Source organism: Pan paniscus, chromosome 16 (genome assembly GCF_029289425.2).
Source record: "Pan paniscus chromosome 16, NHGRI_mPanPan1-v2.0_pri, whole genome shotgun sequence".
NCBI classification, from domain to species: Eukaryota; Metazoa; Chordata; class Mammalia; order Primates; family Hominidae; genus Pan; species Pan paniscus.
Genome location: NC_073265.2, coordinates 6346240 through 6370318, shown reverse-complemented (window position 1 = coordinate 6370318; position 24079 = coordinate 6346240). Strand labels below are relative to the sequence as shown.

The 24079-nt window shown below is 44.1% G+C and overlaps 1 protein-coding gene and 1 long non-coding RNA gene across 17 annotated transcripts in view; one reads left to right on the top strand and one right to left on the bottom strand.

Annotated features, from left to right (window-relative positions):
* Positions 1–17966, top strand: part of TJP1 (tight junction protein 1) — a 268094-nt gene extending 250128 nt beyond the window's left edge. For 6 of the 14 annotated variants that reach the window (XM_034938368.3, XM_034938365.3, XM_034938371.3 and 3 more), the window contains 7 exons: positions 7–104; positions 1289–1516; positions 7120–7289; positions 9081–9558; positions 12377–12594; positions 13822–13965; positions 16432–17966. In XM_034938368.3, coding sequence (XP_034794259.1) covers positions 7–104; positions 1289–1516; positions 7120–7289; positions 9081–9558; positions 12377–12594; positions 13822–13965; positions 16432–16526 — 1431 coding nt within the window. In that variant the 3' untranslated portion in view covers positions 16527–17966. The remainder of the gene's footprint in view (positions 1–6; positions 105–1288; positions 1517–7119; positions 7290–9080; positions 9559–12376; positions 12595–13821; positions 13966–16431) is intronic. The other 8 variants (XM_034938367.3, XM_034938372.3, XM_055098168.2 and 5 more) reach the window with 2 other exon arrangements.
* Positions 1526–24079, bottom strand: part of LOC117976131 (uncharacterized) — a 43261-nt gene continuing 20707 nt past the window's right edge. Inside the window, exons 4-6 of one of the 3 annotated variants that reach the window (XR_010110034.1) lie at positions 18070–18217; positions 12330–12576; positions 1526–3850 (exon numbers count right to left, since the gene is read on the bottom strand). This is a non-coding gene — a long non-coding RNA (uncharacterized LOC117976131). Of the gene's footprint in view, positions 3851–12315; positions 12577–13971; positions 16018–18069; positions 18218–24079 lie in introns of those variants that run through there. The other 2 variants (XR_010110035.1, XR_010110036.1) reach the window with 2 other exon arrangements.

Below are 24079 nucleotides of genomic sequence, written 5' to 3'. Positions count from 1 at the left end.
AAACAGCCTCCAGAAGTAGCATCTAAACCTTCAGGTGCTCCCATCATTGGTCCCAAACCCACTTCTCAGAATCAGTTCAGTGAACATGACAAAACTCTGTACAGGTGAGTGCACTTTGTGCTCTTTGTGGCATAGAACTGACCAGGAATTTAACCCTCTTAGTCAATAAGAAAACCTTTTACTGTGTTAGTAGAGGAGAGGTGTGAGTAGGAGGAGTTTGTCCTTAAATAAAAACTGTCAGCTCTCCTAAACAGCGATTCTAGGGGGAAAAAAAGTAGAACTTTATTTCTGACAAATCTGACAAATCTTTATACCTTCAGCAGACTTTCGGAAAGATATTCTCCAAGCAGATGATTAAATAAACATTTTTAAGCTCTGACATTTGTATTATGTTTTTTAGTTTTAAAAGTGTTTTTCGACATGTGAACTCTTAGTTTCCAGTGGTGAGGAAACAGACTCAGATTGGTTAAGATAACTAAATCATTTAGTGAGCATGCATAAGGTGCTTGCCCTTGTGCTAAGCACATCAGCATAATGAGGTGACACTGTCGTTGTTCTGCATTGTAGAGAGAGACACTGAGGCTGAGAGGGGCTAAGTAGCTTACAAGACTTCTTAGAGCTGGAAGAGAAACCTGGCCCGCTGCTCCTCAGCCTGAGCTTTTTCCCATGGCCTCATTGCACTGCCAATAAGTGACAGATTAGATTTGAATACAGCTCTTCTGATTTTTTTTTTTTGACTGAATATATGTTTGCACTTAGGATAAAGAAGAGAACTAATATGAATTTACTTAATGACTTGCTTTCTTCCTCATCTGCTTTCTATGCCTTCTAGAACTTTAGACCATATAGAGTTATTTGTTCATATGAGAATCATTGAGATCCTGGACTGAGTTCTTAAAAATCCCTTTGAAAGTTCTTAAAGTCTATCATTTACTGTTCTTGACCTTGGTATATGTACTTCTCAAGATGTTCACTGTCTCGGTTACATTGCCCTTTGTCTTTCTGATTAACTACTTCTAACCTGCTGTCCCCTAATCATATAATCGTTTAGCTTATTATATTGTGTTAAAGGACTCATGAGCCAGAAGGGGGCTGCCTTTTGAGTATACTCTGTGAGGACATGGGATTTGAAATATCCATTTTAACTGTTGGGACTGCTCAGATCCTCAGTAATCACAGCAGTTAGTAATTATTGACCTTTTAGTCAAGATAAGACTTAACATATTCTACTTCCTTCATAACATTAATATCTAAAAAGGTGTTCCGTTTGTCATTCATTATCTGTTAGGATCCCAGAACCTCAAAAACCTCAACTGAAGCCACCTGAAGATATCGTTCGGTCCAATCATTATGACCCTGAAGAAGATGAAGAATATTATCGAAAACAGCTGTCATACTTTGACCGAAGAAGTTTTGAGAATAAGCCTCCTGCACACATTGCCGCCAGCCATCTCTCCGAGCCTGCAAAGCCAGCTCATTCTCAGAATCAATCAAATTTTTCTAGTTATTCTTCAAAGTAAGCTATTTCACCTGGCTTTTAAAAATAGGATGCAGCATATTAATCCCGTGCAGTTCAATATATTTTGAAGAAAAATAATTTAAGTGTAATATATGATTTCTGTAGGCTCTAGTGGTTCAGCATTGTACATACTTTTTAGTTCTGGGATGTGTGTTTTGTTTTTAAAGTCTGCTATTAGATGTACATAGTTTTTGCATTCACAAAGATGCTAACATCACAGGGTTTTGACGGAAGACAGTGTCAACCACAAGGACCCTCATCGATAGGTAATCATCAGTCTTCACTTCTGTACACACACCTAATGATGTCATGCTGGTTCTTTTTCTTTTCTGTTTTTATTTTTTAAATATAAATACAGATGTGAGGAGGATCCTGTTTGAGGGAAATACTGAAGAGGTTTTTTGTTTTTTGTTTTTGTAAGATTTCTGATCCAGTTTTACAGGTGAGGGAAAATGACAGGGCAGAGCTGGGACTGAACCCCAAGTTTCTTGACTCCCAGTCATCTTTTCCCAGGGCTTGCTGCTCCCCTCCGTTTACTCATCCCCGGGTTTCGTGTTGGTTTGTTCTCCTTTCTTGTGCCTGCGTGGGTTTGTGTCTCCTACTGGTTCTGTGTCTCTGGTTGAACCCTGACTGATAAGAGAATTTGGTACTGATAGTTGTGTCTAAGCCCACACGGGCACACAGGTAGATTCATACCTCAATAGAACAAAACCCACAAGAACAAAAACAGATGTGGATTTGTCAAAAGAAATTCATTTACACAGTTACAGGGGCTGGCTAAGCAAGTCCTATTTCAGAGGGCAGTTGGTCAGGAAGGGAAGATTTTGAGCTACTGGGGAGTATGAGATCAGGGAAGGCCTAAATTCTCATTCAGAGGGCTCTGCTGATTAGGCCAGGCCCTCCCAAGACCATCTCCCCTCAACTGACTTGGGGACATTACACCTGAAAAATCCCTTCATGGCAGTACCTAGCCAGATTGACATATTAGAATTCATCACACATAGTATTGTGTCTATATTAAAAGCACCTAGATTTTTCCTTACTTAGTTGCGTGGGCTTGGGATTATCTTGGGAAATGACCTATTTGTCATTTACTATTGAGTGTAAATTGTTTTAGAACATACTTTAAAACCACTAACATTAAAACCTAATTTTAATTACCACTGCTTTTTTCTAAGACATCCTTTGTAGTGAAGACTTTTTTCACTGTCCTATATTTAAGGCTTTATGTTTACAGAAGAAAGCAGTTTATGAGAATCCAAATGCAAACTGAGAGTGCTGCAGTGGGGGTTATATTAAATGCAAAACGTGTCTTGCACTAGTGTTGTGAACCACCTCTTAGCACAACACTAGAAAGGGGTTGTGGCATCTAGATGGTGTCTGGACTGAAGTGAGCTAGGCACAATATAAACCCACACAGGTGCACAGCTGGGTTCATACCTCAACAGAACAAAACCCACAAGAACAAAAACAGATGTGGATTTGTCATTAGGAATTCATTTACATTTACAGTGTTACAGGAATTCATTTACACAGTTATCACAGTAGCATCTAAATGGTGTCTAGCCTAAAGTGAGCTAGGCACTGAGCCATAGGAGCTCACCTTTGGTAAGGCAGAAGGGTGTACCCTTTAGTTATTATTTTTACTAAACACCGTTAAACACATTCATTCCTGTCAGAAGAAGGCTCAGGTGTTTAGTTTAAAGATATCTCTTAACGTTTTACATATTTGGTAAATAGTAAAAGATTATATGGCCAGGCGCAGTGGCTCATGCCTGTAATCCCAGCACTTTGGGAGACCAAGGCGGGCTGATCATGAGGTCAGGAGATCGAGACCATCCTGGCTAACACGATGAAACCCCATCTCTACTAAAAATACAAAAAAATTAGTGGGGCGTGGTGGCGGGCTCCTATAGTCCCAGCTACTTGGGAGACTGAGGCAGGAGAATGGCGTGAACCCGGGAGACAGAGCTTGCAGTGAGCCGAGATCGTGCCACTGGACTCCAGCTTGGGCAACAGAGTGAGACTCCGTCTCAAAAAAAAAAAAAAAAAAAGGCTGGGCGCAGTGGCTCACGCCTGTAATCCCAGCACTTTGGGAGGCTGAGGTGGGTGGATCATGAGGTCAGGAGATCGAGAACATCCTGGCTAATATGGTGAAACCCTGTCTCTACTAAAAATACAAAAAATTACCTGGGCATGGTGGCAGGTGCCTGTAGTCCCAGCTACTCTGGAGGCTGAGGCAGGAGAATGGCATGAACCCGGGAGGCGGAGCTTGCAATGAGCCGAGATTGCGCCACTGCACTCCAGTCTGGGCGACAGAGCCAGACTCATCTAAAAAAAAAAGGAGTATATTTAGGTCTAAAAAGTAAGTTGTTTTGCCAGGGAATCAACCGAAATGCATGTTTGCTTTCTGTGTTAATTTGTTTTTCTAGAAAGAAGACTTAGCTTATTTGTGATGTATAACTTTAGGGTGTAGAACATTGCCTTGCATGCAGTAGGGGCTCAGTAATTGTTGAGTGAATGAAGCTCAAAACAGGGCATGGTATATTAGGTGCATCCACCACCCTTCTTTTCATTAACACAGCTCTGGAAGGAACCTGTATTACCTGGTCATTGTTTTCACAGGGATATATTGTGAAATAGATGACATCTGTCTTTGTGAATTTACTCAGAACTCAGTTTGATTTTACTCCCTGCTGCTGTGAGTGAGAAAAGTATAGTTTGGGCTGGATACCAGTATACTTTTTTTTCCTTTGTAGTGTGAAATTGAAACTCTTTATAATTGTGCTGCATTTTCCCATATAGGTATTTAATGGTTAGAGAAATGGAAAGGAGAATAAGGGTCATGGAAGATAACTAAGAGGGTAGTTGTTTCTGTAACTTTCCCTTGTAATGCTTTTTCATACTCTTGTCCAATGAGTACAACTTCATCAACTGGAAAATACCTTAAAATATAGGACTCTGTCCTGCATTTCAAAACCATTTACTGTTTGTCACTAAATAGACTGCCTTCAGGCATTTCTTTCTTTCAGTAAATACAGGAGTAGCAAAATTTTCTTCCTTCAGATGATGTGTGCTTATGCTTCACTTAAAAATACACCTCAGAAATGGTGAGAATTAGATATGGAAAATAATCTTTGTTAGCACAGGACAGATGCCCCAGGAAGCAAGCAGATATTACCCAGTCTAACAGTTCCATAGAGCTGGATTAGAACTGGAAAGGTTAGGAGACAGTAGCTTAGACATTCACCTCCAAAGTAAATTAGAAGTTTCCAGGATTCTAAGACAGTGCAAGAAGAGCAGTGTCCCTCCAGGGCTGTGCACATGTCTCAGTCCAGAGATTGAGTCAACTTCTTCAGGACAACCAGGGATTTTTTGTTATCAAATCTACCTTTCAGGACTCAACTCACTATGTGAGACTTCCAGGTCTCAATAAATGATGGTGGTTTTTAGCTTTTAAAGAACTAAATGTGAGAGACTGATGTTCAATTGTTTTTGTGTTTGTGAGACATCATTAGATGAGAGAGAGCCTGAGCATCAAGCATGCAGCTTCACCAGTAAGACTCCACCACCACAGGGCCCAGCTTACGATTGGAGATGGAGGAGGTCTTGCTAGAAAGGAACATGTGAAGCCTGGCCAGGTTTCAAGCCAGGCATATTTCTATCTCTCCATTTACCATTCCCCTCCCAGGGGCTCAGTGTAGCTCTTCTGTTGTGTTACTTTTTCCTGTGTCTTCACTTGCAGAATTTCTTTGCCCAGCCTTTTTTTTTTTTTTTTTTTTTAATGGGACATGTCACTCCCACTTATTCAGAACCTGCTAATTATCCTTGATCACCACTCTTTGATTTGATAAATTTCTTTGCTCACTATTAGCAGCTGCAACAGAGGTGGAGAAGGAGCAAAGTTCAAACACATTGCTTTTCACTGCAGTACCAGTTAAAGTACATGAAGGATGGGCCAGCAGACGGGACATAACTAAGTGACTGTGTTTTATTTATCTTCAATTTCCTTGGCCAAATGAGAGTTGGTGATATGTTCCTTTATACACCAAATTATGGTGAAATGGTGGATGTTGGTTGATATTTTTAAATGACATTTGAGTTCCATTTGCTGCAAATTTACTTAGTTAGATTGACCATTTTCTTTCATTTTTCTATTGCGCTTGCTTTGCCATCACCTAGATTTCTTGGCTCTTACACTAGCTATGACTACTTGAAAAGGAACGTCAAGTGGTAAGACTGGCAATTAATGTGAGGCTGTTCCATAAGGTGTCCCTCACTGTGTCACTGGCATTATGTGCACTTTCAGATTTTAATGTCATCATCAAGGGCTTAGTCTAAATTCATGAAAGCAAGATAAAAAAGCCAATCATAAGACTTCTTCAATGAAAATTTATGAAAATGACCAGGAGTATTCCAAATGTATATGTTATTGTTGGTGCACATAAAGCTAGTGCAGCTTTGGCATTCAGCAGTAAGGTTTAGATGGCAATGTTGCAATTATGGGTCTTTTAAAAAGATTTGTGTGAATTTTGTGTTACATATTAACAATTGGCAGTCTGAAAAAATAAGCATACATGGCACAATTTGACTTAAATGAACCTTGTAAAATAAAGCAGGATCTGCTGCTCTAGCAGTCATTTAACCAAAAAATGGACCTGGTAACTCAAGCGGAAATTTTAAAGTAAAAGCTCCAGTTTTTTTTAGTTTTACTGAAACGCAGATATGCCCATTGTCTGTGACTGCTTCAAGGCTATAACCGCATAATTTGAATAGTTCTAACAAAGACTGTATGGGCCAAAAGACCACAAACATTTTACTCTCTGGTGTTTCAGTGAAAAAGTTTGCCAACCCCTAGTCTGTGACATCTGTTTTTATGGTGCTCCGAGTATGCCAGATGCCAGATACAAAATCAGAAGTGGGTCTAGGGCCGGGTGTGGTGGCTCATGCCTGCAATCCCAGCACTTTTAAGAAGCAGAGGCAGGCGGCTCACTTGAGGTCAGGAGTTCAAGACCAGCCTGGACAACGTGGTGAAACGCCATCTCTACTAAAAGTACAAAAATTAGCCAGGTGTGGTGGCTGGCACCTGTAATCCCAGCTACTCGGGAGGCTGAGGCAGAAGAATCGCTTGAGCCTGGGAGGCAGAGGTTGTGGTAAACTGAGATCGTGCCACTGCACTCCAGTCTGGGCGACAGAATGAGACCCTGTCTCAAAAACAAAAAAAGTGGGTCTCAGGAAAATTTGTGCCATGATATGTTTTCAGAATATTTGCAAGACTTTCTTGAATCTGTCAACGTTACTATCTTTTGTAAATAACAATTAAATATTAAACTATACCCAAAATTTCACCTGCCTTTGGTTGCCATCTTCTGGATGTTTTACTAATATTCTTAAAGTTTTTGTGTGTCTGGACATTTCTTGTGCCGATGAATGGTCGAATCTGTTTTTATATTTTGGTAGAGTAGCTACCCATACTCATGAGAATAAATTGTGAAATTTCTAGTTTTTTTTTTAACTTAGAGATACATGGAGAAATGAGAACTTGTTTTGTAAATGTGAGTCCATTTTCAGGTGTTGGCATTTTCTTCATTTGTTAACAGGGGAAAGCCTCCTGAAGCTGATGGTGTGGATAGATCATTTGGCGAGAAACGCTATGAACCCATCCAGGCCACTCCCCCTCCTCCTCCATTGCCCTCGCAGTATGCCCAGCCATCTCAGCCTGTCACCGGCGCGTCTCTCCACATACATTCTAAGGGAGCACATGGTGAAGGTAGGAAGTTCGGAAGTAGACATTTTAACACAGTAATGCTTATGAAGTAAAATTCTGGTGGTTTCTAGGCAAAATGGTTTTTACATTAAAAAATACATGCTTGAAACCTTTGGGCTGGGAACAGTAAAAACTAAGAATTTTGTTAAAAGTATGTCTCCTGTTTTTACAAGACCATTATTTTGGACAAGCCTTTTAGCTAAACAGATTTTAATCTATTTTATGCTAGTCTCTAAATCTTCTGGAAGTAGTGTTTGCCAGTATATGTAAAGATGGTTTGTAAAACCTACTATGTTTTATCTCACACACCCAAATAGAAAAGCCATAATGTTTCATATAAAATGTATCCCATAGCACCTTGACTTTTGCATTTACATACCAGGTAGATCACATATAGCTCCAGATTATTCATCTTAAGAGCTTTGTAACATTTTACCCTCAGCATATAAACACAAAGTGGTTATCTCTTCTGCTGTGGACAGGCATTTTCCTAGCACAGACTTCTCTTATTATTCCCTTAGGAGGCACCTCCTTGGGCTTGTGAGTCTTCAAGCAGATGTGTTATAGTTCTGGATTGAGGCTATCTTTTATTAAGATTTTTTTTCACACATGCCCATGTTTACAGATAAAGACAGTTTTAATTCTTACTTTCCAGTCCTTATGCCTTTTCTCTTTTTTTTTTCCTCTTTTTGAGACGAAGCCTTGCTCTCGCCCAGGCTAGAGTGCAGTGGCGCAGTCTCAGCTCACTGCAACCTCTGCCTCTCGGGTTCAGGTGATTCTCCTGCCTCAGCCTCCCGAGTAGCTGAGACTACAGGCGCACACCACCACGCCCGGCTAATTTTTGTATTTTTTGTAGAGACAGGGTTTCATCATGTTAGCCAGGCTGGTCACGAACTCCTGACCTCAGGTGGTCCGCCCACCTCGGCCTCTCAAGAGTGCTGGGATTACAGGCATGAGCCACCGCACCTAGCCTTCTTTCTTTTCTTGCTGATTGCACTGGCCAGGACCTCCAACAAACTCTGAAATGTAAGTGGTGAAATTGGACCTCTTTTGCTAGTTCCTGATTTTAAGGAGGAAGGACTTCATGTTTTATCCTTTAGAATGTTAGCTGTAGGATTTTCGTAGATGTCCTTTATCATGTTTAAGACATTCCCTATATTCAGAGTTTGCTGAAAGCAGTCAGATGTTTTTCCTGCATGTATTAAGATGACCATATGATTTTTCTTCTCGTACTGTGGAAAATTATATTACTATGTTCATGAGGTATTTGGATTAATAATTCTCTTGTCTTGTAGTGTCCTTAATTATTTCACAGAGTTCAGTTGGTACTGTGTTACACTGCGGCTGGCAGTGCATAAAAAATCCTGTGGTTCCACTTCTTAACCAATGTTTGGCATCATCAAACTTTTCGGTTTTTCCATTCTAGTGGGTGTGAAATAGTATTTAATGCTTTTTGTTGGTTTTGTTTTACATTTTTCTAATTAATAGTGAGTATCCTTATTATATGATTATTGGGCATTCTAGTTTTCACAAAGACTAGTGCCAATCTTTGGAGGCCAGGAATCTTAGCAGCTGGACCCTGACTCCAGGGCAGCAGGGTATATTCATGGCACCACCTGTCCATGCTGCCCTCATCCCTCAGCATCACACCTAGCCTCCAGGGCTCAAGAGTCAGGCTCTGGCTGTGCGACCCACATTTGGGCCTTGACTCCAGCACCAGGACAAGTTAAGCTGGGACAGGGCTATTATAACTTTTTTCAGAAAGTTGTTTAAATGCTTACGTTTGTTTTTCAGGTAATTCAGTGTCATTGGATTTTCAGAATTCCTTAGTGTCCAAACCAGACCCACCTCCATCTCAGAATAAGCCAGCAACTTTCAGACCACCAAACCGAGAAGATACTGCTCAGCCAGCTTTCTATCCCCAGAAAAGTTTTCCAGATAAAGCCCCAGTTAATGGAACTGAACAGACTCAGAAAACAGTCACTCCAGCATACAATCGATTCACACCAAAACCATATACAAGTTCTGCCCGACCATTTGAACGCAAGTTTGAAAGTCCTAAATTCAATCACAATCTTCTGCCAAGTGAAACTGCACATAAACCTGACTTGTCTTCAAAAACTCCCACTTCTCCAAAAACTCTTGTGAAATCGCACAGTTTGGCACAGCCTCCTGAGTTTGACAGTGGAGTTGAAACTTTCTCTATCCATGCAGAGAAGCCTAAATATCAAATAAATAATATCAGCACAGTGCCTAAAGCTATTCCTGTGAGGTAAGACTTATGCCTTTGCTCAAAGGATTGGCCCTGTGATTTTTCTCATGTGAGTTTGTTGTAGTTTATTTGACTTGGGACTTTGAAGTGATCTTTTTAACTCAATCTTTAAACTGAAGAGTGTTGTTGCAATGAATGCTGTTACATAGAAGGTCCTCCAGGAGGTACAAGATGTTGGTAAAATAATAAAGCTAACAGTCGTGTATGGTTGGTAGGTATTGTCATCATCCCCGTTTTACTAAGAACTGAGGTTGAGTGACAGTAAGCAGTTTGCCCAGGGTCACAGCTAGAGTGAGGTGAGCCTCAATTTAGCTGCTGGTCATCCGACCTCTGAGCCCATGCTTTTTTTTTTTTTTTTTTTTTTTGAGACAAGAGTCTCCCTCTGTCGCCCAGGCTGGAGTGCAGTGGTGCGATCTTGGTTCACTGCAACCGCCACCCCCTGGGTTCAGGCAATTCTCCTGCCTCAGCCTCCTAAGTAGCTGGGACTACAGGTGTGTGCCACCACGCCTGGCTAAATTTTTTGTATTTTTAGTAGAGGTTTTCACCATGTTGGCCAGACTGGTTTTGAACTTCTGATCTCAAGTGATCCATCCACCTCCACCTCCCAAAGTGTTAGGATTACAGGCGTGAGCCACTGCACCCAGCCAGGAGCCCATACTCTTAACCAGCCATGACCTCTTGTAACCTCCTGACCTACTGGTAAGGTGCATGTGGAGGACATCTAAAAACATTAAGTATCTATGTTCCTCATTCATTATTTGTTCCACAATGATGCTAAGAAGAAAAATAGAATAACCTCTGACTGTTTATAAAGAGCAGCAGTTAGTGAGATGGCTGAGCAAATGAGACAAAGTGAGCCCACCTGGAGCCTCCCTGCAGCTCCTCTTTCCTGTCTTTCATTCCACGGCGATTGACCAGGTGGATTCTGGCCATACATAAAAGCTCATCTCAGCCTCCTACAGCCAGTTCCATTTTCACGCCACCATAAAGCAGAAGCACTTGCAGGCAGGGAGAACCAAAGGTCAGGATGGCCACCTGAGTCTGCTTTCCAAGAGAAAGGATGGTTATGGCGGTCACTGCCTTCCTAGCTCTGCACATCCACAGATGGTCAGGGGCGGACAGAGCTGGCCTCTGCTCTGCAGCTCAGGCTGCGCTCTGCTCCCTTGATGCTGTGTCGTAGGATGTCGTCCCTGGCACTCCGGTCATGCTGGAGTGAAACGGCAGCTACCTTCATGTAATTCTGTTTCGTTGGTCTTTCTGCTCACCTTTGAACCCTGGCTCAAAACTGTACTTTCAGGAAGTTGGTAGCCTCTACTTTTGAAGCAGTCATTGATACCACATCCCCTTTGCCTTTGGCGTTCTGTGATTACTAAGTTAATCTACTGTCTCTCTTTCGTGGATGTTTGGGATATGCCCATACAAGGGTCTTCGCCTCATGGAACCTTGGAAGCCTTGCCTCCTACAGCCAGAGCGGGCGCTTGGTCCTCAGGGAATGCTGAGGCAGGACCATACTCAGGCACACTTAAAATCCTGGGGAGATTTTATCAAGTCTGAGATGCTATCAGCCGTGAGATGCACCATTGTTTTGTGTCACTAAAAATGGAAGAACAGCCAGGCACGGTGGCTCATGCCTCTAATCCCAGCACTTTCGGAGGTTGAGGCGGGCGGATCACTGGAAGTCAGGAGTTCCATCCTGGCCAACACGGTGAAAACCCATGTCTACTAAAAATACAAAAATTAGCCGGGCATGGTGGCAGACGCCTGTAATCCTAGCTACTCAGAAGCTGAGGCAGGAAAATTGCTTGAACCGGGGAGGTGGAGGTTGCAGTGAGCCAAGATTGCACCGCTGTACTCTAGCCTGGGTGACAGCAAGACACTCCATTTCAAAAAACAACAGGAAGGGAAGAACAGGGCTACCAATTAAATTGTGACTTACCAGTTTTAAAGTTCCAATTTCATGGATTTTAAAATGTGCTTCATAAAACTCTGTACCTGTTTAGTATCCCTTGTCCAAACTTCTTGGGTTCTGAAGTGTCTCATATCTTGGGTTTTTTTGGATTTTGGAATATTGCCAAAATGCTCCAATGAGCATTTCCTTTGAGCTTCATTTTGACACTCAAAAAAAAGTTTCCGATTTTGGAGCATTTCAGATTTTCAGGTTAGGGATGCTTCACCTGTAGTTGGGTGTTCAAGGCATCAGATTTTACACTTTCAGGTTGCAATTCATTAATGAAGGTCGTTTGACTAATTGCCTTCAAAAATTGAATTTTTGACATTTCTCTAGAATTTTTGAAATTTTCTAGAATGGAATTTCTCTAGAAATAATATTCTCGCCAGGCACGGTGGCTCATGCCTGTAATCTCAGCACTTTGGGAGACCAAGGCAGGTGGATCACGACGAGATCAGGAGTTTGAGACCAGCCCGGACAATATGGTGAAACCCCATCTCTACTAAAAATACAAAAATTAGCCAGGCTTGGTGGCGTGCGCCTGTAGTCCCAGCTACATGGGAGGCTGAGGCAGAAAAATCATTTGAACCTGGGAGATGGAGGTTGCAGTGAACCAAGATCGTGCCACTGCACTCCAGCCTGGGCGACAGAGTGAGACTCTGTCTCAAAACCAAACAAACAAACAAAAAAGAAATAATATTCTCTGCGATAACCCTGCCAGTAAAATCTGTTGCCAGAAACTTGCCTTGTTAAAGTAACTTCTTGATTATATGGAGAAATAAAAGTGAAAGCACGTAATACAGTAGTAGTAAAAGCAAAGCACCTGTGTATTATTAGGAATTCACTCACTAGCCATTTCTGAACTTTCAGTCCTTCAGCTGTGGAAGAGGATGAAGATGAAGATGGTCATACTGTGGTGGCCACAGCCCGAGGCATATTTAACAGCAATGGGGGCGTGCTGAGTTCCATAGAAACTGGCGTTAGTATAATTATCCCTCAAGGAGCCATTCCCGAAGGAGTTGAGCAGGAAATCTATTTCAAGGTCTGCCGGGACAACAGCATCCTTCCACCTTTAGATAAAGAGAAAGGTAAATGTGTTTATTTTTCTCCTTAGTTTTGATAACTTAAGAGTTGCCCTGTGTGCACTTCAGAGCTTATAGTGCTTGGCTAATAATGCAGCACCTCTCTATCTCCAGATGAGTGCTGTAGCGAGGGGTGCCCTGGGGACGGTGTTGCAAGCAAGCAGTGGGTGGCCTGAAGCAAGGCTGTGGTGACCACACTGCCTGCTTTTACTTTTGGTGTGAAATAAAAAATGATGGCATAGGACAGGCCACGGGATGTCTCACCTGCTGAGCAGCCTAGGCTGACCTAACCAAATTTGTCTTTGAATCAGTCAGCCTTTGCGTCTCTGGAGATGGGTTAGGTAACACCCACTCAGAAAGGCTTTGCTGTGCCTTCACCTGATTGGAGAACCTAAACCTCTTGACAGGTACTGTCTTACTCATCACCCCAGAACCTAGCACTAGTACATGCTCAGCAGAGTGCATGAAGGAGTCTCAGAGGAGATGACAGTATGTTTCTGAGCTTCTTAAGGAAACTTATTTTCATAATCCTCCTGGATCTACCAGGATATTATAATGAAGTGTGTTGTGATTTAGGATCTTTTAGCAGTGCTTTTACTTCCTAAATAAATTAACTTTAGTTCGCTTTCTTGTATTTTGCCGGAATACTGACATCTGATTCTGTACTCTGATTTTGGGGATATCCTGTTTTAAAAACCAGTAGGACTGACTGTGTTGGCCCTGCATGAATCTCTTTAACCACCTATGGAGCAAACAAAACATTTTGAAAATGGAAAATATATCACATTCGCAACAAGTACATTTGAATATGTTTTTTATTATAGACCCATATGATTGAATGCAGTAGCCACTGCCTGCACGTGGCTAGCTAGCACTTGAAGTGTGACAATTTGGGATTGAAAGATGCTGGAAATGTGAAATACACACCAAGTTCCAAAGATTTCATATATTGATTACATGTTGAAATAACAGTGTTTTCGTTATATTGAGTTAAAATATTAAAATATTGTAATATTTGATATCACTTGTTTCTTTTTACTTTCTAACGTGGCTACTGGGAAATTTAAGATTCCATATGTGGCTGCTGTTACGTTTTTTTGTGGTCAGTGCGACTGTAGAGAACTCACTCCATTAGGCTTTCAAGCATATAATTAGAAGCAGGGTGAGGAAAACTGGGATTCTAGAAGAAAGACCACATCCATCCTCTCTGCCTATCCCCTTTTCCAACTCCAGGTGAAACACTGCTGAGTCCTTTGGTGATGTGTGGTCCCCATGGCCTCAAGTTCCTGAAGCCTGTGGAGCTGCGCTTACCACACTGTGCGTCCATGACTCCTGACGGTTGGTCTTTTGCTCTAAAATCATCCGACTCCTCGTCGGGTATGCTGTCTTCACTCTGTCCTTTGGGAGCTTTGGGGACTGTCGTTGATTAATACCTGGGCTGATGATGCTGCCCATGCTGTGTGTTAGCAAATCTCTATCTCTGTTCCTGTGGCCTTGTAGGCATCACCAGTGTTTTCACATTTATTTGTGGTGCATATATTGTAAATAAATATGGAAAGGTAGAAGACTTTCTGCCTTTTAAAAATTGATAATTTGGGCCGGGCGCCGTGGCTCATGCCTGTAATCGCAGCACTTTGGGAGGCTGAGGCAAGTGGATTACCTGAGGTCAGGAGTTAAAGACCAGCCTGACCAACATGGTGAAACCCCATCTCTACTAAAAATACAAAAATTAGCCAGGCATGGTGGCACACACCTGTAATCCCAGCTACTCGGGAGGCTGAGGCAGGAGAATTGCTTGAGCCAGGGAGGCGGAGATTGCAGTGAGCCAAGATCGTGCCACTGCACTCCAGCCTGGGCAACGGAGCGAGACCGTCTCAAAAAAAATTTTTTTTGATAATTTGGCCAAATATTGACTATTTCTTGGTGTTCAGAAAAATGATTTATTCTGTCAAATTTTTCAGGATGCAGTGGGAGATATTGTCCTGCACAAATAGGCATTTTTACCTTATTAAAATGACTTTGTTCCTTTATATAACTATTTCTATTTTTGGTTACTATTGTTTAATTTCTTTTTTGTTTGTTTGTTTTGATTTGGTTTTTTGAGGTGGAGTCTCGCTCTGTCGCCCAGGCTGGAATGCGGTGGCATGATCTCAGCTCACTGCAACCTTCGCCTCCCAGCTTCAAGCGATTCTCCTGCCTCAGCCTCGATTACAGGTGCCCACCACCATGCCTGGCTAATTTTTGTACTTTTAGTAGAGGCGGGGTTTCACCATGTTGGCCAGGCTGGTTCGAACTCCTGACTTAAAGTGATCCACCCGCCTCGGCCTCCCAGAGTGCTGGGATTACAGGTGTGAGCCACCGTGCCTGGCCTGTTTAATTTCTTAATCTACAATGTATGTATACCAGAGAAACTTAACAAGATCTTCCATTGTGATCATACTTGGCCATGGTTTTTCAGTGTAATACTCTAAATTACTTCTTTTATACACTATTTGTAAATGACTTTTTCTCCTGAGATAATTTCAAAGCTTCCATTGCATTTTCACATTTCTCACTTCCTTGAGTGACTTAAGTCAGTTAATAATTAGAATTTTATTTGGGGTGTAGATCACTTTAAGTGAACCTGATTTAAAGTCTAGCTTCCAAATCTTTGATAAATCAGATGAACATTATTTAGTTTTAGTTTGGTACAGTATGAAATAAAAGTTTGTGGTATAAAGATTATAGCAAGAGCATATTTTAATGTTACCAGAGGAAAAAATTACATGTAAATACATATTTCCTCATATTTACAAGTACCCCATTTTCTGGAAAAAGGAAATGCTTTTGGCTCCAGATACTGCTTAGGTAATGTCTAACGTACTGTAGGCAAAGTTCTCAGCTGGCACTGTTGACATTTTGGCCAAATGATTGTTGTAGGGCCCTCCTGTTCGTCGTGGGATATTTAGCAGCTTCCCTGGGCCTCTACCCCTAGATGCCAGTGGTAACAAGCAAAACTGTCTCCAGATGTCCCATCAGGGGCAGGGTCATTCCTGTTTGAGAGCTACTGCTGTAAGGGAAGCAAACGTCCACAGCTGTGACTCTCAGCTTGCTTGGACACCACAGAGACATATAGTCGTTCCTGCCTTCACATCTAATAGAAATCACCAAGAGCTTATTAAAAACTTAAATCCTGAGACCTAACTAACACACAGTCGATGAGTTTTTGAAGCTGCATGATTAATTTTGTTGTCCAGCTGGAATCAGAGCTGAGCAGCTCTGGTGCAGTCTCGTTTTTTTGCTTGTTTTTTGTAAGGGGGAAGACAGTCTTCAAGAACTAGATTCTGCAGAACTGGGCTTCATTTGTTGGTTTATAGTTGAGTGTGAGAAATGTGTCCTCATTCTCAGCTCAAATAGGTGATCACATAATTATCCTCCAGACTTTCGAAACTGGAAAAAAAAAAAAGTGCTACTGATAATTATGTGGGCTCTGGCAAACTGGGACTGTCCCAGGCATAAGATTGCCATCACTCACTTGTATTCATTTTTTGAAAAGGCCAATGCACTTGATAATGTAATAAAGGAGAAGTCTGAAAGTTAAAAAAAAAAACAAAAAACTGTTCTTAATGGTGTGAGTTAGAACGTTTTAAAAAAAATTTTTTTAGAAGTGTGAAACACCTTTGGAATTGTTAGATGCCAGCAGATCTGCTTTGAAATAAAGCAATGTGTTTTGATACAAATACAATATGCTGAAGAAACAGAAGAAAATTATGTCTAAATATACATATTTGCCCTATAATTGCAAAGCATTACGGATAGCAGTTTACTGAACTGTAAATGACATCAACTTCTTTTCTCTCATAGGTGATCCTAAAACCTGGCAAAACAAGTGTCTTCCCGGAGATCCAAATTATCTCGTTGGAGCAAACTGTGTTTCTGTCCTTATTGACCACTTTTAACTCTTGAAATATAGGGACTTAAATAATGTGAAACTGGATTAAACTTAATCTAAATGGAACCACTCTATCAAGTATTATACCTTTTTTAGAGTTGATACTACAGTTTGTTAGTATGAAGCATTTGTTTGAACTGATAAAGATGAGTGAGCATGCCCCTGAACCATGGTCGGAAAACATGCTACACACTGCATGTTTGTGATTGACGGGACTGTTGGTATTGGCTAGAGGTTCAAAGATATTTTGCTTTGTGATTTTTGTAATTTTTTTATCGTCACTGCTTAACTTCACATATTGATTTCCGTTAAAATACCAGCCAGTAAATGGGGGTGCATTTGAGGTCTGTTCTTTCCAAAGTACACTGTTTCAAACTTTACTATGGCCCTGGCCTAGCATACGTACACATTTTATTTTATTATGCATGAAGTAATATGCACACATTTTTTAAATGCACCTGGAATATATAACCAGTGTTGTGGATTTAACAGAAATGTACAGCAAGGAGATTTATAACTGGGGGAGGGTGAAGTGAAGACAATGACTTACTGTACATGAAAACACATTTTTCTTAGGGAAGGATACAAAAGCATGTGAGACTGGTTCCATGGCCTCTTCAGATCTCTAACTTCACCATATTACCACAGACATACTAACCAGCAGGAATGCCTTACCCTCATGTTCTTAATTCTTAGCTCATTCTCCCTGTGTTACTAAGTTTTTATGGCTTTTGTGCATTATCTAGATACTGTATCATGACAAAGACTGAGTACATTGTGCATTTGGTGGTTTCAGAAATGTGTTATCACCCAGAAGAAAATAGTGGTGTGATTTGGGGATATTTTTTTCTTTTCTTTTCTTTTTTTTTTTTTTTTTTGACAAGGGGCAGTGGTGGTTTTCTGTTCTTTCTGGCTATGCATTTGAAAATTTTGATGTTTTAAGGATGCTTGTACATAATGCGTGCATACCACTTTTGTTCTTGGTTTGTAAATTAACTTTTATAAACTTTACCTTTTTTATACATAAACAAGACCACGTTTCTAAAGGCTACCTTTGTATTCTCTCCTGTACCTCTTGAGCCTTGAACTTTGACCTCTGCAGCAATAAAGCAGCGTTTCTATGACACATGCAAGGTCATTTTTTTTAAGAAAAAGGATGCACAGAGTTGTTACATTTTTAAGTGCTGCATTTAAAAGATACAGTTACTCAGAATTCTCTAGTTTGATTAAATTCTTGCAAAGTATCCTACTGTAATTTGTGATACAATGCTGTGCCCTAAAGTGTATTTTTTTACTAATAGACAATTTATTATGGCACATCAGCACGATTTCTGTTTAGATAATACACCACTACATTCTGTTAATCATTAGGTGTGACTGAATTTCTTTTGCCGTTATTAAAAATCTCAAATTTCTAAATCTCCAAAATAAAACTTTTTAAAATAAAGTGCTGGCTTGGTCTGTTTGCCCACTGTTTTCTAGTTTCATGCAGCTTTATAATCCTGTTTTAAAATCCTGCACACAAATCCCTATCACCCAGCGTCACCTACCACCTCGTCGTCTGGTGTTGCATGCAGAATTTCTCCCCTTGGCCAGCATGTACAGATGGGTGGGCAGTGCTCATCTGAAGGGCTCAGACTGAAGTGGGGCAGAAGGACCTGGAGACAGAGTGGGAGAAAGCAGCAGGCCGACTTCCCCCTGTGGGTAAACACACACCCCTGCGTGGAGAAACAGGCACCCACCACCACGCCCAGCTAATTTTTTAAATATTTTTAGTAGAGGTGGGGGGGTTTCACCATGTTGGCCAGGCTGCTTTCGAACTCCTGACCTCAAATGATCCAACTGCCTCAGCCTCCCAAAGTGCTAGGATTACAGGTGTGAGCCACCATGCCTGGCTCCCCCCCAAAAAATTTTTAATTAGCCAGGTGTGGTGGCACATACCTGTAGTCCCAGCTACTCAGGAGGCTGAGGCAGGATGATCGATTGAGCCCAGCAGGTCGAGGCTGTAGTGAGCCGTGATCATGCCACTGCACTCCAGCCTGGGCAACAGAGTGAGACCCTGTCTCAAAAAATAAATAAATAAAGACGAGAAACTGAGACACAGAGAGTCCCATTGGCTGACACACACATAGAGATGGGCAGAGCCAGGGCAGGCACCAGGATCCCCTGACTGCCAGTACTCTTCTCAAGATGCCAATCAGGGCAACAGCTCCAGAAGCACAAAAGGGACACCACACGTGTGCTTCATGTCATAACCAGGCGGGATTCCTTAGGGAACACTGAGGCAGGGCAAGACTTAAAACACAACTTCCCAGTCCCAGGGCAGGCCCCAGGTGGAGCTGGCAGGGGGACGCGGTCTCACAGTGGGAGCAGGACCCATCAGTGTCCACCCAAGTGAAAAGTCTCTGTCTCTGTGGCCATGGGCTGGGGCCATGAGCCCTGAAGGGCCTGGTCTTCCCCTGGTCATGTACCCTTGCTGTGGGTGATGTGTTCTACTTACCAGCCTCAGTTTCCCCAAGCATACACTGGGAGGCCATGAAGGAAAAATAGGTGGAAATACTCCAAGGCCTGGTCACTTGTGTCCCCCAGTAGATGCAAGGACAGATCACCATGAGGGTGGCAGGGAGCCAGGGAACCTGGAGCCCATGAGTGCCCTAGGCTCCTCCCTCCCCACTCCAGGGTGCACTTGAGGAGGGAACTCTGCAGCTGGGCAGGCAGCCTGTGCCCGCACTCCCACCTTCTAGAAAGACAGGCCCCTGGCAGCACAGGGCTGGGCTGGCATGGCGGATCCATTCCCTCACTCCTTACGGAGCGCCGGGCTCACTCAGGAGCAGGAGGTATCCACACACCACCTCTCACAGGACAGGGCCGTGACCATCCCAGAGAGGGAGGGCTCCAGCGCGTGCACACCCAAGCCTTGGAGGAAAGTGGAGCAGGACAATACGGTGCTGGACCACCGGGCTCACGCCCTCCCTTCCCCCTCCCCTCATCCATGCACGCTCCAGCACAGTCACTTCTCTCTCCCCAGTGTCCCCATCGTAGAACTGCAGAGACCACGATGATGGCGTCTACTTCATGGAGCAGCCGCGTGGCATGGATGCTCTGTCACAGGTCAAGTGTTTAGAACAGGCCTACTCTCGGGAGGTGCTGTTAACCATCTGTCATCCCTGTGTCAGTGGCTTTGTTATCTCAGGAACCAATTCCCAGCAGAGTCACTAAAAATGCCATCTGCAGAATCAGAGTCATGCCAGCCTGGCCTGTCCCCGAGCCGGTGCTGGGCCCTGGCGTGAGTGAGGCCCTTCGGAGTCACATGGCGTTGAAGCACAGCAAACCCAAGCCAGAGGCCCCGTCCCAACAAACAGGCAGCCAGGCCCGGAGAGTGTCTGTAGCTGCCTCTTGGAAGAAGTGAGGCCACAAGCTTCAGCGATTTTCTTCAAAAGGAAGTTTGAGGCCAGGAGCTGAGAGCAGCAGAGCCAAGCACATGTCAATGATCAAAGCCAGGAACGTGGCATGCAGGTTGATGCAGCCGAATGGCCACTGCTTTGAAAACTTAGACCAAGCCACCACCTCTGCAGGAGCAGCCCCCGCGTGGCTTCAGCTCCTCTTTTCCACATGTGCGCCTGCTTCAGGCCAACTTCTCGGTCCTCTTGGTTGGAATTTGGAGGAGCAATGCAACTCCATTTAGTGTGAGGCCAGGAGAGGTCAATGGGGTCCCGCGGCCAGGCTCAGCCTCACCAAAGGCAGGTGATTGCTATGGCAGGGTGGGGCTCTTTCACGTGCTTCAATAAATTCTCCAACAGTTGCCAGCCAGTGGCGACACCGCGTGGCAGGGCGTGCCTTCCTCCCAAGCCACACCTGCCTGCTAGGCTGCCAGGGCACAGGACTCACCCATAGGTGCAGCGTGGCTCCCTCCCAACAGGGAAGCCCCAGCCCATGCTCGCAGATACCCAAGGGCCTGGGGCACTGCGTGGCAGCGCGCCCCTTCCTCCCAGGAAGTCCCAGTCGGACATCTCTCCTCGCCTCTGGCCCTTAGCGGGTCCAGGTGACCCATGCCACCCCCTCACTCTGCCCCATTCCCAGGGCTGGCCCTGAGAAAGTCTCCCACGCTGTCCTCCCTGCTTTTCTTTCCCCAACAACAGCCCCACCTGACAGCAGGAAAGGAAGAGACAGGAAGTGTTGGGTTTGGCCCTGGTGCGAGCACACTGACCCCACACTTGAGCCCCCGCCCCGAACACTGCTCTGGCGTGCTGCTAAGCACACTGGCCTGGCCCACGCCGCCTTCCAAGGAGTGTCAGCCAACCAAGAAAAACGCCCCCGCCTACACACCACACCAGCAGGTTCTGCTCGAGCAACATGAACCCTGAGCTGGGATTTGCTCAGGGCTGGCTGTCAGTTTCTGGTGCCCTTTGGCCACATACAAACTCTCACCTGGGGAAACCAGCAGATCCGTGCCAGGGGCTCACCCTCCCATGAGCCACACCTGCCTGCCAGGGAACAAGACTCACCCACAGGTGCAGGGTGCCTCCCTCTCGACAAAAAAGCCCCAGCCCACACTAGCAGCTGCCCAAGGGCCTGGGGTGCTCGTGTGCACAGGCCACTAAAGTCATACAATGCCAGCCAGCCTTGGTGAAAATCACCATGTGCTCAACTGAGATACCGGGTCCATGACCCCAAGGGGAGCTCGTTCTGGTTGCTGTGGGCACAGAGGCTCTGAACTGTCCTGCTACCTAAAGAGAACAGTCTCATTTCCCACACTCTGAGAAAAGACAGGTACGTGGCCCTCCCACTGCCTTCTCCAGCCTTTGCACAAAGAACTTAAAGCTTCTGAGTACAACCCACAGCTTACAGGCTCTTACAAGCAAAATTCGTGTTTGGAGCAATTGTCAGACTGCAGCTTGGCAACACACTTCCTATGTGCCTTTGCTACTATTTGAACAACTACTATCAGCTGGAAGGGTTATTCCCTCCTGCCGCCAGGGTATTCCTTTCCCTGGAGCTCGAACTAGACTGACCGGATGTGTCTGGAGTTGGTTCCTGCCATTGGGTTCACCATTTCGCTGACCAAGAATGAAGCCGTGAACCTTCCGGGGGAGTGTTACAGCTCTTAAAGGTGGCACAGACCCAAACAGTGACCAGTAGAAAGATTTATTGTGAAGAACAAAAAAATAAGCTTCCAAAGTATGGAAAACAACACTGCAAGTTGCTGCTGCTGGCTGGCAGAGTGCTGAGGAGGGGGCCAGCTTTTATTCCCTTATTTGTCCCCGCCCATGTTCCGTTTCTGTCCTATCACAGTGCCCTTTTTTCAATCCTCCCTGCGATTGGCTACTTTTAGGATCCTGCTGATTGGTGCGTTTTACAGAGCACTGATTGGTGCATTTTGTAATCCTCTTGCTAGCTACAGAGAGGTGATTGGTGTGTTTTACAATCCTAGCTACAGAGTGCTGATTGGTGAGTCTTACAATCCTCTTAGACACAAAAGTTCTCCAAGTCCCCACTCGACCCAGGAAGTCCAGCTGGCTTCACGTCTCACAGGGGCGTCAGGCCCAGAGAGGTCATTTTGGAATGACCAAAGGGTATCATTGGTGGCCCCTTTAAGAAAATATTCTGTTTCCAGAAGGCCCTAGAAACTTCCCTTCCCATGCACAGTCAACTAAATTGGCAAGAATTCTGCCTACTTGGTTGATACTCTCTTGGATGATGACTCTTATTTGCAGGGGTGCTCTCTCCCCACCTTCCTGCTTTCTCTGTCTTATTTAATGTCCAGGAACGAAAAGGGTGGAAAAAATTAAGAGGTGGCCTCAGTCCTGTCCACCCTGGGCGAGGTGGTCAGATCCTGCTGGCGACTGCAGCTGTTTCTCTCAGGTGACTGGGGGGGCTTCCCACGGACCACTTCAGCCTCCTAGATGAGACTTTCTGCAAACATTATAATTCTTGTCAAAGTACTGCAATTTGAATTTCATGGCAGTTCTACATTTTATGCTAAAATGACTCATTTCCCCGTTGCAGGAGGATGATGAATACCCTACAGATGGCAGCTGCTCCTGTTCTCAGGAGCCTGGTCATTAGGAAGAAAAGGATAAAAACCCCAAACCTGTTATCTACTGAGCAATTCTGAGCTGCTCTGGAAATTTGAAAGGCACTGGGAAGAAAAGTGTCACCAGTTCTGCTGGGACGGGGCCAGGGTGTGGGTGGGGGATTTGGGCAGGGCTGGCTGCTCGCTCGCCCCCTCCCTCCCTGGAGGGCCCACTCTGCACTCCTGCCCTTCCTCCAACTTTTCCTTCTTCTTATTATCTTCAGATCTTCCTTCTGTTCCTCTACAGCTGAGCCTTCCTGAGGAGGTAAAGGAGTGTCCCTGGTGCTTGGGCAAATGGAGCCGGTTCAGCCCATGCTGTCACCACGTGCAGGGTCCTCTCTCAGTGTGACTGGTGTGACAGGAGGAAGAAGGGCAGTGAGCCGTGGCCCAGCTATTGCAGGTGAGAGGGAAGCCAGCCATGTGCCTTGGTACACGGTCACCACCAACCCTAAGGCCGCAGCCTACCCCAGACCCACCACCTCGCCATAAGTCAGCTGCCCGCTCCCGCCGGCCCATTCACCGCCCTTATCCACAGGGGCCAGCGGCTCCCACGGGTTTCTGCTCCACATCAATAGAAACAGTCATTCAAGCTGGAGCTGAAGGCCCCCAACAACTCTTGTTGTCTTCTTGTTGTCCACACATCACAACTCTCTTCTCTACTCAGGGACAGCCAGAGCAGCTTCCTGCAGTGCAAGCCCTGCCTGACGCCCTTCTGCCTTTCTCATCGGGTCTCAGCTCGTCCTGGCCACACCCGTCCGGGCCTTTTCTGCAGGAAAGGAACTTTTGCTCAACCATCCATTTTGAAAGTGGAGACTCTGTCTCCATTCTAACGCTCCTTTTCTTTTAGACTTTTAAACACATTTTTTTTTTTTTAATAGAGACAGAATCTCGCTCTGTTGCCCAGGCTGGAGTGCAATGGTGCGATCTCGGCTCACTGCCAACCCCCCGCCGCCCGGATTCAAGTGATTCTCTTGCCTCAGCCTCCCAAGTAGCTGGGACTACAGGCATGTGCCACCACATCCGGCTAATTTTTTTTTTTTTTTTTTTTTTTTTGTATTTTTAGTAGAGACGGAGTTTCACCATGTTGGCCAGGCTGTTCTCGAACTCCTGACCTCAGGTGATTCGGCCTCCCAGAGTGCTGGGATTACAGGCGTGAGCCACCGCGCCTGGCCTAAACACAATTTTACTGTGAAAACAAAACTGGAAACTGGATGGTGTAATGATCTACATACAATCGTCCTGCAGTATTTGTAGGGGATTGGCTCCGGGACCCCCAAAGATAACAAAATCTGAAAAGACTCAAATCCTTGATAAAATGGTACAGTATTTGCATGTAACCTCCACGCACCATCCTATATACTTTAAATCATCTCTAGTTTTCTTGTAATATCTAATACCATGTAAATGCTATGAAATAGTTGTTATGTTATATTGGTTTTTATTTGCATTATTTTTTATTATTGTATTTAAAATTTTTTTTTCCAGAG